This window comes from Halichoerus grypus, chromosome 9 (genome assembly GCF_964656455.1).
Source record: "Halichoerus grypus chromosome 9, mHalGry1.hap1.1, whole genome shotgun sequence".
Lineage (NCBI taxonomy): Eukaryota > Metazoa > Chordata > Mammalia > Carnivora > Phocidae > Halichoerus > Halichoerus grypus.
Genome location: NC_135720.1, coordinates 73,077,283 through 73,091,328, shown reverse-complemented (window position 1 = coordinate 73,091,328; position 14,046 = coordinate 73,077,283). Strand labels below are relative to the sequence as shown.

Here is a 14,046-nt window from a genome sequence, read left to right as displayed (position 1 = left end):
GAATTTGAAGAAGACTCTAATGATAATAATGATTTAAAATTTTGTAAGTATTTTTCTTACTTATTTTGTACCTTTCATTACTAACACTGGAATTTTTAAAATTAGAGAAAAGAATAAAAGAGTCACAGAAGAGTGGGGGGAAAAGGAGAGAAATAAGGTAAGTAGTCTCCTTTTCTATTAATACCCATGATTAATTAATTAATGCTTAAGAATAAAATTGTAGATATAGCCTCATCAGTAAAGGGCTGACTTCTCTGCCTTTTACATGAAAAAGAGAGGATTCTATGTAGTTACTTAATATATTATTACAAGTCAAAAGCTCCCTAATTTTTCTACTTTAGGGAGTTGAGAAATGTCAAACCCTACATTGCAGAGGCAAGGACCTGGTTGTGAAGCAATACTGTCATACTGTGAATGCTCCACTCGTGCAGCATAGCACAAAACGGTACCTGCCCAGGAGACAAATGAAAATAAGCAAAAGGCTGAATCTGACCCTCATTTGTACAGTTATCAACCTTTCTAATACAATAAAGCACAAAGAACTTCAAAAGTGATACCTTTTTAAAAAGATGATCTTTGACAACATACCACCTAAACTGAGGTTGCTTAATACTTAAAGAAACATTTTATAAAAACAAAACAAAACAAAACAAAAAAAACCACACTAAACAACCATCTGATTTTTCAGTTCTTAAACCAAGTTCATATGCTGATTTGAAGATTATCAGGTGTATTTTTGAAATAGTAGGTAAAACTCAATACCCCACAGCCAATAAGTATTTATACTGTATGCCTTCAAGTTTTTTATTATAATTTCTACCATTAAACAGAAGGTTGCTATAAATAATAGTGGTAAGAACCATACAGTGCTACTGCTTATTGAATCTTAACAATATACTAGGCATTATACATTATCTGAGTTGACCAACACAAGGCCTCATTTTAAAGATGAGGAAACAGGCTTAAAGGCATTAGTTGTCCAGTGTCACACAGCTGATAACTGGCAAAGCTGGGACTATGAGTCCAAGGCTATATATGACAATAAGATCATACTTACTATCTTCCAGTAATAACAATCAAATTATTTCAGAGTCAAGAGCATTTAAGAAATAAGACCAGAAAACTATAGCTTTATATAACTGCTTGAATCATCTTAATAAGAGTTTTTTCATTCAGTAATACGTTTTATTTCTTATAACCTACAGCAGTGGTTTTCATACTGTGTTTTACAAAATCATAGTTTCTCAGAGAAAATCATGGGTTCTAGAGATGATTGAGTGGAATTTCATCTTAAATCGTGCTTTAAAACATAAAAATAGAAATTAATCTGCACACTCAACTGTGCCATTTATGCAACTGTAATATTTTGAAAACCATCAGAGTGATAACTTTTGTTTCCTGCTTTGCTTTCATGCACATCTTAGAATGCAGCTCCTCTGACTATCCTGTATATATATGCATTTCCTATAATGTATCACTGATTAGAAAAGCTGTAACTCTATACTGGTCTTTTACAAGAACTCGTGTTGGCAGACAACTGTGCATGTAGGGTGACTACCATAGCACACACATGACATGTACTTGGAACAGCAGTAAGACTGAGGAACATGTGCTCAGCACATGCTTTCATTACGGCGAATATTCAACTGGGTAATAACAAGTAAATGAATAACATGACTTGATGGGAAAATTGTTGTAATTTTTTTACTTTCATAATTATGTTTTTAAATGGAAGTGGATGAAACAAGACAGTGGTGACTTTTGGAACAGCAATGACTAGAAATAAGATCTTGAGTGGACTTCGTGGTTTTGGTCATGCTTTGTTTTTTGATCTGGTTGCTGGTTACATGGGTGTGTTCAGTATATGAAAATTCATCAGGTTGCACTATTATATACATGAACTTTCCCTGGGTATACTATACTTCAATAAAAATGTAAGAAGAAATAAAAAAATAAAATAAAAATAAAATACAAGCAGATGTTTAGAGTTGGTTAGTGATTTATCATTTCTATTGCTCTTTTGTTCCAAATGTCTTAATTGGTTTAATTGACCATACCAGTCAATTGAGACTTGCAAAGCAAGCTGATTAAAAATTTCTCAGCTGCAACTATTTATGTAGTAAACCAAGAATATTTTAATATTATACAACAAAAATAAAATATACAAACATATCAGAAATCTGATGATGATATAAGAATATAACAAATGTCTAAAACTTCTGATTTTAAAAATTTCAAAAGACCATTATTGTTCTCACCAACTTTATAAGTAAATGTAATAAATGTAAATGTTTATATTTATACTGATAAAATACACAGAGAGTACTACATGAGATTTCATTTGGAGGTAAGGATTCCACTGCCTTAATAGTTTGAAAAGGCATTGTCTTAAAGATCTTTATAACCTTTTGAAAAGTCTACATGGTCCAAGGCATTTTGAAATTTTGGAATGTGATTTAGCTTTCTCCTACACAGAGGGAACAATAGAAAAGCAAAGTGAGACTAAAATCTCATTTCTCCTACATGTTCCAAATTTAACAATACTCTGGAGGGGCTTTAGAGAAAATTAATTAATATTCACTATAGTGCTATACTTTGTATCAACAGCATTCATTCATTAACAAGTCTTTATTAAATATACACTTTACTTGGCCTACTAGCATTAAGTGTCACCATTGGCAAGTACAGATTATTTAAGTTGTCAATAATGGTAAAAATGTGGGATTAAAATTTTATTGTTGGGGTGCCTGGGTGGCTCAGGCGGTTAAGCATCTGACTCTTGATTTCAGCTTATGTCACGATCTCAGGGTCATGAGATCAAGCCCCACACTGAGCTCTGCGCTGGGCAGAGGCTGCTTAAGATTCTCTCCCTCTCCCTCAGCAACCCCCCACCAAAATTTTTTAATTGTTGATATAATTATATATATTATTATATATTATATTTATTTCTCTAGAAATGAAGTCAACTAGTCTTCAACTATTACATATTTAGAGAATAGCCAGTTTTCTACCTTTACCTGTTCCTGTCATTTCATTATCAGCCATTTCTGGCAGGGCCTCCGGCTTAGTTGCTCTATCCTGTTCATCAAGGTTGACCTCTGCAACAGAGTCTAAGGAATCAAGCAGCACCACTAGAACAATATAAAAAAAAAATTAGAGGAATATAGAGAAATTTTTATGGTTCCTTCAATTTAATATTTTAATCATATATAAGCTGTATAAAAACAAAGATAAATATTTCCATATAAAGAGCATATAACCATATACATGTAATAAGCATGATTACATTAACATCCATAACTATGCTTATATACAGGTCTAATGTACATTTACATGTGGAATGCAAAGGGCCTGTGAAAAAGAACAAAAAAGAAATATTCTTCCCCCCTCAACTTTACTGAGGTATAGTTGACAATTAAAAATTGTATATATTTAAGGTGTACAATTTGATGTTTTCATATGTGTACACACTATGAAATACTGACCACAATCAAGCTAATTAACATATCCATTACCCTATCTTTTGGTTTTGTGTATGGGTGTGGTGAGAACACACATTTCCCCCTCTTATCAAATTTCAAGTATATAATATTGTTAACTATAACCATATTGTTATACATTAGATCTCTAGAACTTAATTATCTTGTATAACTGAAACTTTGTACTCCTTAACATCTTCCCAAATCCCCCTCCCCTAGTCCCTGGTAACCATCATTCTACTCTCTTGTTTCTACAAGGTTAACATTCTTAGATTCCACATGTAAGTGAGGTCATGCATGGGTAAACAAGACTATCTTGGACATATCTGCTGTAACTGTTCCATGACCTGAAACCTTCCTGAGCACAGCTGCCATCCAACATTCTTTCCTTCTCCTTTACCACATCCTTAAGTACACCCTCAGGGCAGAGTCCTTGATCTGCCCTGGAGATAGGACTATGACCCACACCTATTCTTAAACATTGTCCCCTTGGGTGGTCCCTCAGCATGTACTCCCAGCCTCTAGGGCTATACAGGCAGGTCCTAGGGGAGGTGGGGTTACAGAGATCTATTCATCTTGTGGTGCACAAAACATGCTTCTGCCTGTAAATTCCCTTAATAAACCATTTCTTGTCAAGCTGGACTTGTTGGCCTTCTCCTTCAGCCTTAGGACTCCTTTGGCCTTTGAAGTTTGATTTGCATATACCTCCCTTTCACAGAAAAAGCCATATCTGTCTTTCTGCATCTGGCTTATTTCACTTAGCATGATGTCCTCCACAGTGTAATATTACATGTACTACATTTTCTTTATCATTCATGTGTCGATGGCATTTAGGTTGTATACGTATCTTGGCTATTGTCAATAATGCTTCAGTGAACACGGGAGTACAGATAACTCTTCAAAATATATATCCAGAAGTGGCATTACTAAATCATAAGGTAGTTCCATTTTAAATTCTTTTCAGGAACCTCCGTATGGTTTTCCATAGTGGCTGCACCCATTTACATTCCATCAACAGTGTACAAGTTTCCTTCTCTCCATGTCCTCACCAACATGTTATTTTTTTGTCTTTTTGATAAATAGCCAATCTGACAAGTAGGAGGGATATATCTCATTTGATTTGCATTTTCCTGATTTGTGAAGCTAAGCATCTTTACATGTGTTTGTTGGCCATTAGTATGTCTTCTTTTGAAAAATGTCTATTTAGGTCTTATGCTCAGTTTTAATTGGATTATCAGGTCTTTTGCTATTGAGTTGCACATATATATTTTGGATATCAACTCCTTATCAGAAATATGGTTTACAAATATTTTCTACCATCTATAGGTTGCCTTTCCACCCTGTTGATTGTTTCCTTTGCTAGATAGCATTTTTTTTGATGCACTCCCATTTGTCAATTTTTGCTTTTGTTGCTTGTGTTTTGGGGTCATATTTAAAAACTTATTCCCTAGTGCAATGCCAAGAGGCTTTTTTCCTATGTTTTCTTCTAGTTTTTTTTTTTTTTGAGAGAGAGAGAATGAGAGAGAGCAAGCACATGAGAGGGGGGAGGGTCAGAGGGAGAAGCAGACTCCCTGCCGAGCAGGGAGCCCGATGCGGGACTCGATCCAGGAACTCCAGGATCATGACCTGAGCCGAAGGCAGTTGCTTAACCAACTGAGCCACCCAGGCGCCCTGTTTTCTTCTAGTTATTTTACAGTTTCAGGTTTTATATTTAAGCCTTTGGTCCATCTTGAGTTGACTTTTGTATGTGGGGTGAGATAAGGGTCTAATTTCATTCTTCTACATATGAGTGTCTAGTTTTTTAATACCATATACAGGCATAACTGAGATACTGCAGGTTCAATTCCAGATCACTGAAATAAAGCAAATATTGCAATATTGCAAAGCCAGTCAGATTAACTTTTTTGGTTTCTCAGTGCATATAAAAGTTATATTTACACCAAAATGTAGCCTTTTAGGTATGCAATAGCATTACATCTATAATAGTGTCCATACCTCAGTTTAAAAATACTTTACTGCTAAAAAATACCAACCATCACCTGAGTTTTCAGCAGGTTGTAATCTTTTTGCTGGTGGAGTCTTGCCTCAATGTTGATGGCTGCTGACCGATCACAGTGGTGGTTGCTGAATGTGGGGGTGGCTGTAACACTTTCTTAAAGTAGGACAATTAAGTTTGCTATATCAATTGGCTCCTCTTTTCACAAATGACTTCTCTGTAGCATACAATGCTGCTTGATAGCATTGTACCCACGGAACTTTTTTCAAACTTGGAGTTGATCCTCTCAAACCCTGCTGCTCACTTTATCAACTAAGCTTATGTAATATTCTAGATCCTCTATTGTCATTTCAATAGCCTTCACAGCCTCTTCACCAGGAGGAGACTCCATCTCAAGAAACCACCTTCTTTGCTCATCCATAAGAGGCTCCTCATCCTTTCAAATTTGACCATAAGGCTGCAGCAATTCAATCCCATCTTCAGACTCCATTTCTAATTTTAGTTCTCTTGCTATTTCTACCACATCTGCAGTTACTTTTCCACTAAAATCTTGAACCCCTCCAAGTCATTCATGAGGGTTGGAATCAACTTCTTCCAAACTCCTGTTCATGTTGATATTTTAACCTCTTCCTGTAAATCATGAATGTTCTTAATGACATCCAGAATGGTGAATCCTTTCCAGAAGGTTTCAATTTACTTTACCCAGATCCATCAGAGGAATCATTATCTTGCACAATGATAGCCATATGAAATGTATTTCTTAAACAGTAAGACTTGAAAGTCAAAATTACTCTGATCCACGGGCTGCAGAATGGATGCTGTGTTATGAAACACAGGCATGAAAACAACATGAATCTCATCATACATCTCTATCAGAACTCTTGGATGGTCAAGTGTATTATGGCCTATCTCGGTTTTCAACATGCCTTCCTCACTAAGCTTCACCATTTCTAACTTCTGATTTAAAGTGAGAGACATGGGGTGCCTGGGTGGCTCAGTTGGTTAAGCGACTGCCTTCGGCTCAGGTCATGATCCTGGAGTCCCGGGATCGAGTCCCGCATCGGGCTCCCTGCTCAGCAGGAAGTCTGCTTCTCCCTCTGACCCTCCCCCCTCTCAGGCTCTCTCTCTATCTCATTCTCTCTCTCAAATAAATAAATAAAATCTTTAAAAAAAAAAAAAAAGTGAGAGACATGTGACTCTTCCTTTTATTCACTTAGAGTCACTACTGGGTTCTTAACCGGCCTAATTTCAATATTGTTGTGTCTTGGATAATAGGGAGGCCTGAGGAGAGAGAGATGGGGTAACAGCCAGTCAGTAGAGCAGTCAGAACACAATATTTATCAATTAAGTTTGCTGTCTTACACGGGCATGGTTCATGGTGCCCCCAAACAATTACAAGAGTAACATCAAAGATCACTAATCACAGATCACTATAACAAATAATGAAAAAGTTTGAAAAATCACAAGAATTACCAAAATATAACACAGAGACATAAAGTGAGCAAATGCTGTTGGAAAAATGGCACTGACAGGCTTGCTCTATGTGGGGTTGCCACAAACTTTCTATTTGTAAAAAACTATCTGTGAAGCACAATAAAGCAATGCACAATAAAACAAGGTATGCCTTATTAAGGAGACTATCCTTTCTTCATTGTATATTCTTGGCTCCCTTGTTGAAGATCAGTTGACCATAGACGTGTATATTTATTTCTAGGCTCTCTATTCTATAGTCTCAATGGTTTTATATGTCTGTTTTTATGCCAATACCATACTGTTCTGATTACTATAGCTTTGTAATATATTTCCAAATCAGGGAGGGTGATGCCTCCAAGCATTGCTCTTTCTCAAGCTTGCTTTGGCTATTTGGAGTCTTTTGTGGTTCCCTATAAATTTTAAAATGGAATGCCACTAGGATTTTGATAGGGATTACCTTTGTAGACTTGCAGATCACTTTAGGTAGTATGGACATTTTAACAGTATTAATGCTTCCAATTCACAAGCACAGGATGTCTTTCCATTTATCTGTGTCTTCTTCATCAATGTTTTCTAATTTTCACTGTAAAAGTCTTTCACTCTGTAAATTACATTTTCTACTGTCAATTAACCATCTTTGTTTTTTTTGTTAGCTTTATTGAGGTAGAACTGACAAATAAAACTAATATATTTCATGTGGACAACATGATGATTTATGTATACATTGTGAAGGGATTCCTACAACTGAGCTAATTAATGCATGTATCACCTTTTTTTTTTTTTTTTTTTGGTGAAAACACTTAAGTTCTACTCTCTTATCAAGTTTCAATTATATAATGGTTACAACTGTACTCACCATTTTATATAGATTCTCAGACTTTATCTTATAACTGAAAGTTTGGACTTTTTATTAACCTCTCCTGATTTTCCCCACCCCTCAGCCCCTGGCAACCATCATTCTACTCTGATTCTGAGTTCAACTTTTGTTTGCATGGTATCACTTATAGGTGGAATCTGTAAGAATCTTTCTTTGTCTTTCTATTTCACTTAGCCAAGTTCATGTATGTTGTTGCAAACGGCAAGATTTCCTTTATTTTAAGGCTGAATAATATTCCATTGGTATATATATGTCACATTTTCATTCATCCATTGACAGACATTTAGGCTGTTTCCATACCTTGGCTATTATGAATAATGCTGTAATGAAAATGGGAATACAGACATCTCTCTGAGATAATGACTTTGTTTTCTTTGGATATATATATCCAAAAGTGGCACTGCTGGATCATGTAATAGTCCTATTTTTAATTTCTTGAGGAGTCTTCATACTGTTTCCCATAGCGGCTATACCAGTTTATATTTTCACCAACAACAAACAAGAGTTCCCTTTACTCCACATCTTCACCAGCATCTTACCATTTTGATAATAGCCATCCTGGCAGGTGTGAGGTGATATCTCACTGCAGTTTTTAATGGCATTTCCCTGATGATTACTGAAATTAAGCATCTTTTTATGTGCCTATTGGTCATTTTTGGCTATTAAGTTGTATGAGTTCCTTGTATGTTTTGGATATTAATCCGGTAATGGTTATGTAATTTGCAAATACGTTCACTCATTCCACAGAATGCTTTTTCATTTTGCTCATGGTGTCCCATGTTGTGCAGAAGTTTTTTAGTTTGATGTAATCCCACTTGTTTATTTTGGCTTTTGTTGTCTTTGCTTTTGGTGTGAAATCTAAAAAACTGTCACCAAGACCAGTGTAAAAGAGCTTACCCCATATGTTTTCTTCTATGGGTTTTATAGTTTTAGGTCTTATGTACAAGTGTTTAATCCATTTTGAGTTCAATTTTGTGTACGGGGTTAGATAGGAGTCCAGTTCCACCTTTTGCATGTGGCTATCCAGTTTTCCAAGCACAATTTATTGAAGAAACTATTCCTTTCCTCACCTTGTGTTCTTTGTGCCATTATCCATAACTAATTGGCCATATATGCATAGGTTTATTTCTGGACTCTCCACTGATCTTTTTTTAAAATGCCAATACCATACTATTTTGATTACTGTAGCTTTGTAATATATTTGAAATCAGGAAGTGTGATGCCTCCAGGTTTGTTCTTTTTTCTCAAGATTGTTTTGGCTATTTAGGGTCTTCTGTGGTTCCGTGTGAATTTTAGGATTGTTTTCTCTACTTCTGTGAAAAATACCTTTTGAATTTGATATGGATTGCAATGAATCTGTAGATCGCTTTAGGTAGTACAGACATTTTAACATTAATTCTTCCAGTCAATCAGCACAGAATGTCTTCTCACTTTTTTGTGTGTTCTTCAATTTCTTTCATCGATATTTTATAGTTTTAAGTGTACATCTCTTTCACTTCCTTAATTTATTCTTAAATATTTTATTCTTTTTCATGTTATTGTAAATGGAATTGCTTGCTTTCTTGTGGTTTTCTTTTCTTGAGGTGTCTTTGTCTGGTTTTGGTGTCAGGGTTAACGCTGGCCTCATAGAAAGAGTTTGAAGAATTCCTCTTCCGTTTTTTGGAAGATTTTAAGAAGGATGAATTCATCTTTGAACGTTTGGTAGACTTTACCATACTGCCATCTGGTCCTACTCTTTTAAAAAGGAAATATTCTTACATATGACAGGAATTATTCAAGACAGGCATAAGGTACATATTGCTGAGAAAAATCTGTGGATTTTAATTCATTAGAGATACTTAAAAACAAAGGAAGATAGTAACTTATTCAGAATTATTTAGATACAATTTGAACAGACCAATCTTTTGCCACCTAATACTTACCATTAGCCAGCATACCAATTTTCTCTTCTTCCTAAATTAAAAGAAAATAATATGATTTGAAATCAAAATTATGTAAAATGCCCACAATGCAAATAATAGCAAAATCTGAAAACCTGTGTTTTACTCCACTATGAAAAAGTCAAGAAATGTACTTTCTAGGTTTCTTTCATCACCCTCATTCACTAATAATTCTGTAAGACTGAGAACGTAGCTGTGAAAGAACTTCTAGAAGTTTCTTCAGAACTGTAGCAATTATCAATCCCTTTAGGCCTTTAAAAGCTTTGTTTAAAGTATCTAGATGCCATTTGCTCATCCACCTTGCTCAGAAATTCTATTTTTTGTACTCCAAGATAACATGGATACTTTACATAAGATTCTTGCTATTGTAACATCAATCATTTTTCTTTTATTGTTCAAAATTAATGATCAAATATAACTTGTATTCTGTTTCACCTACATTTTGAGAAACAAAATTTTCAAAGACGCAGGCCACCAAATGGCAAGATAGTTGAAATTTGTCAAAATTATAAGTTCCCTAAAAAAAATTGTAAGTTCCCTTAGAGTAAGTTTTATAATTAGTGTCACCCATGTTCTCCACTTGGATAGGCAATGTGTACACTTACACTGACACATTTTTATGCAGGCTATATTTTCTTGATATATCAAACCACTGTGCCTTCTACTGACCTATCTTTCATAAAACACTGAAACTGCCATATTCCAAGTATAAATCCCATTAAGCTTCTAAGGATAACCAGCAGATCACATTACTCTTCATGTACTTCTAAAGGTTTTCTTATTTTCCCCTCCAAACTGAGTGATGTAGAGACACCCAGTGACAAAGCACCAGGTATATTTAAAAATAAGTATTTATTAATACCTGCGTAGTATTTCTTACTTCTATTTAGACACCTATGGTTTCATACATGTTTAAAACATCTAGTCCTAACATGCAGTCCCAAAAGAGACCTCACTTGTACAGATCAAGACCAACATAACAAATAGTAATTATCCTGCTAGTTAGTTACTATTAGGTAGCTTCAAGGATAAGTTCTATATGTCAGGCAATATGTAGTAATACACTTAGCCAATATTTGTAAGAACTGAGAAAAAAGAGAATTGGAGTACAGCAACAACTGAATATGAATGGAATAATTTAATTCATGATCTTAGCCAAGTAAGTTTCAGACAGTAATGTCACTGTTAGCATAAATACTGATTGTACTTCCCAAGGACAAGATCTACCAAAGAAAATGTAGCTTAATATACCTGTTTAAAAATTAGATTTGAGATTTCAATTAAAATTTTAATTTCTAAAACTTAAAGAAGTTACTTGCCAAAAAGATCCTTTAAAAAATCAATTGCCATATTTCATTAAGATTTACATTAAATTGACATCCTGAATTAAGAAAATGTCTGAGTGTTAAGAGACTTACAACTTTACAACAATGAGCAAGACAATGACAAACTCCATATTTTGAACTCTTCATATAGTGACAGTCAGCTAAGGTGATGACAGAAGTTTCAAAATTGTCAAATATATAATTGATGTATACCTGTTTGGGTATGTGTAGTTTTTCAGATTTGGGATTTTCTTTGGTATTAGTCTCTTCTTGAGTAGTCAAAGGTGCATCAATATCCTCCTCACCTTCAAAATCATCACTGTAATTTTCTGAAGAAAATAATTTTTAAAAATACAAGGATCACACTATCAAAAAAGTCATATTCCAGGAAAAGACTGTTGATTTCCAAAGGAAGGAGTCTGCATAAGAATAATTTATTGAAATATTAATGTAAAGCTATCTTTAGAGGACATACTTTTTTTTGGGGAAGATTTTTTGTGTGTGAAGATTTAATGAGAATTCAATTCATAAGACTTAGGTTTACTTCACTTATACTTTCAAATACTTATAAGAGTTTTAAATTTTTAATCTTTTATATTATTAACTAATTAAACATTTCTAGAGCTGTCCAAAATTTTTTTTATCTTTAAACCAAAGTTTAATGCTTATTTTTTAAAGACAAAGTCTCAAATAGCTTACTTACAAAAGGCAGCACTTCTGTGAAATCTTGACATTCTTAAACAAAAGGTTGGATTTGCTTATTTTTTTAAAGTTGATTTTTTTGGTCTCTGTAGGTATCTCTAATGGAAGCCTGAAACAGTACTTATGAAAGCTTTATCTCTAATCCTTCCATCAGGTAAACACTGGCTCTATATGATCTCTATTATTTCCCAACCCTGGGCACTTCTCAGCTTAAATCCCAAATTATATCTCAATGAATTTACACCAGAAGGGAAAGGTGTGTCGATGTTAATATGATGCCATAACACTACTTATGGGGAAGGTGGGGTAGGAGCTATCTGGCCAGGATCTCTAAGCCAATTTTTAACGTGTTGTTTATAGCCCTTAAATCAAAGGACAGACAGAGATCTGTGACCTTTTCAGAGTGGAAACCATCATTTCATAAATAAACATAATCTTAATTGTATTTTAAAAATTAGATCACATTCAGAAACAGGATGGCCTGATGAAAGAAAGATGTATGAGGTACTAGAGGGTCTGCTCTGGAGTGGCTGTCTTTTCTTAGAATGGAGTGCAGAACCTGAGTGCAATTAATAATGAAAGTCTGGGAATGAATTTGAGAGGGCTTAGAAGTTAAACAGAGATGGTCCCAGTGACATCGACCTACAGAAACATCTCCATTTTAGTTCATAAGGAAGACAAGGTGGGTATTGTACCTTAGGTAAATAAACTAGCTTAGTTGGTTAACTACATCAATATCTATATTCTGAGGCTGAGAAGCTCACCTTTGTTTCTCTTCCGTATGAGAAAGAACAGTTTCAGATTTTCTAAATATCAGCAGACATAATTAAATTCACAGAACAGTTATCAAGATATTATTTTGTATTAGACATACTTCTAGGTGCTAGAACCAATATAACATGATTAAAATTCTAATGTTCTAGGTGGGAATCACTGAATTTTAAGTAACCTCAAAGATCAGACTTATTTAAGTATAGATGATGAACAAGGAGAGAGGAAATATGGGAGGCTATGACAATGAACTTAGACAACTACGTGGGATTTGAGAACTATTTGAAATCAATGGAAAGGGAAGTAGTATTTGTGTGACTACAAAGAGGCAGTGTAAGAAACAGTTTAGATAGTACAGCACAGTGCTTAAGAGCATGACTAGGAGCCAGAAGGCTTGGATTTAATTCCTGGTTCTACTACTTTTAGCATAGAAACACTGCCAAGTCACATACCCTCTTTACCTCATTTTTTCCCATTTGTAAAGTGGGGATGATAATAGTACTTGTCTCAAAGGACTGCTGAGAAGATTAAGAGTTAAAATGTTTAGAACAGTGGCTTGTGGGGCGCCTGGGTGGCTCAGTCGTTAAGTGTCTGCCTTCGGCTGAGGTCATGATCCCAGCGTCCTGGGATCGAGCCCACATGGGGCTCCCTGCTCTGCAGGAAGCTTGCTTCTCCCTCTCCCACTCCCCCTGCTTATGTTCCCTCTCTTGCTGTGTCTCTCTCTGTCAAATAAATCAATAAAATCTTTAAAAAAAAAAAAAAAGAACAGTGGCTTGTATATAATATGCCCTATTTATAAGCGTTAGCCATTACATTTAGTAGTAATAATTACTTTTGTTAGTATTATTATAACTAGTGTTGCATTTAATCTGAATCATAAGTTAATAAGGCAAATATTATTTCTGAATGGGGAAAGTGCTAATGTGTATTTTTCAATATTGCATTTTGTTAACTGTATTTTGTAACTGAAGGTCTAGAAGCAAATACTGTAACATACAAATGACCAATCCCTTCTCCAGGAATTTGTCACGAATAAACTAGATTTGAAGTAAGAAAGAAAAGTCACTGGAAGATACAGACAGAAAGGACACAGAAGAGAAATGAATGGAAATAAAAGAGCATATCAGAGATTTCAGAAACATCAAGGCAAATTAAGTTTATATAAAAATCAAAGAATAAAACCACATTGAGAAGGTGGTTCTCATATGACAAATCTCAGAGATAATAATATGCAGGCTATTCCATATTGTTTTGGAAAACAATGAGAGTATTAATTTGCTGTGTTCCAACCTTTTTGGGAGGAAGATGTTGTACATTCAAGGTACTATTTCTATTATTATATTCCCTAACTTTATAACTTGAAAATGTTATTTGCATAAATAGAAGTTTTTAAAATTGAGGTAAAGTAAATAAAAGTCAATATAAAAGATCTGAATGATAGATTTTGGAGATATTTTTCATTCTTTGTTGGAAAATTTAGCTG

General features: G+C 34.6%; 1 protein-coding gene across 2 annotated transcripts in view; it reads right to left on the bottom strand.

The window, feature by feature from the left end:
* Positions 1-14,046, bottom strand: part of CEP162 (centrosomal protein 162) — a 100,264-nt gene that overhangs the window by 62,529 nt on the left and 23,689 nt on the right. For both annotated transcript variants that reach the window (XM_036101001.2, XM_078055032.1), the window contains exons 7-9: positions 11,304-11,419; positions 9,748-9,778; positions 3,018-3,131 (exon numbers count right to left, since the gene is read on the bottom strand). In XM_036101001.2, coding sequence (XP_035956894.2) covers positions 3,018-3,131; positions 9,748-9,778; positions 11,304-11,419 — 261 coding nt within the window. The remainder of the gene's footprint in view (positions 1-3,017; positions 3,132-9,747; positions 9,779-11,303; positions 11,420-14,046) is intronic.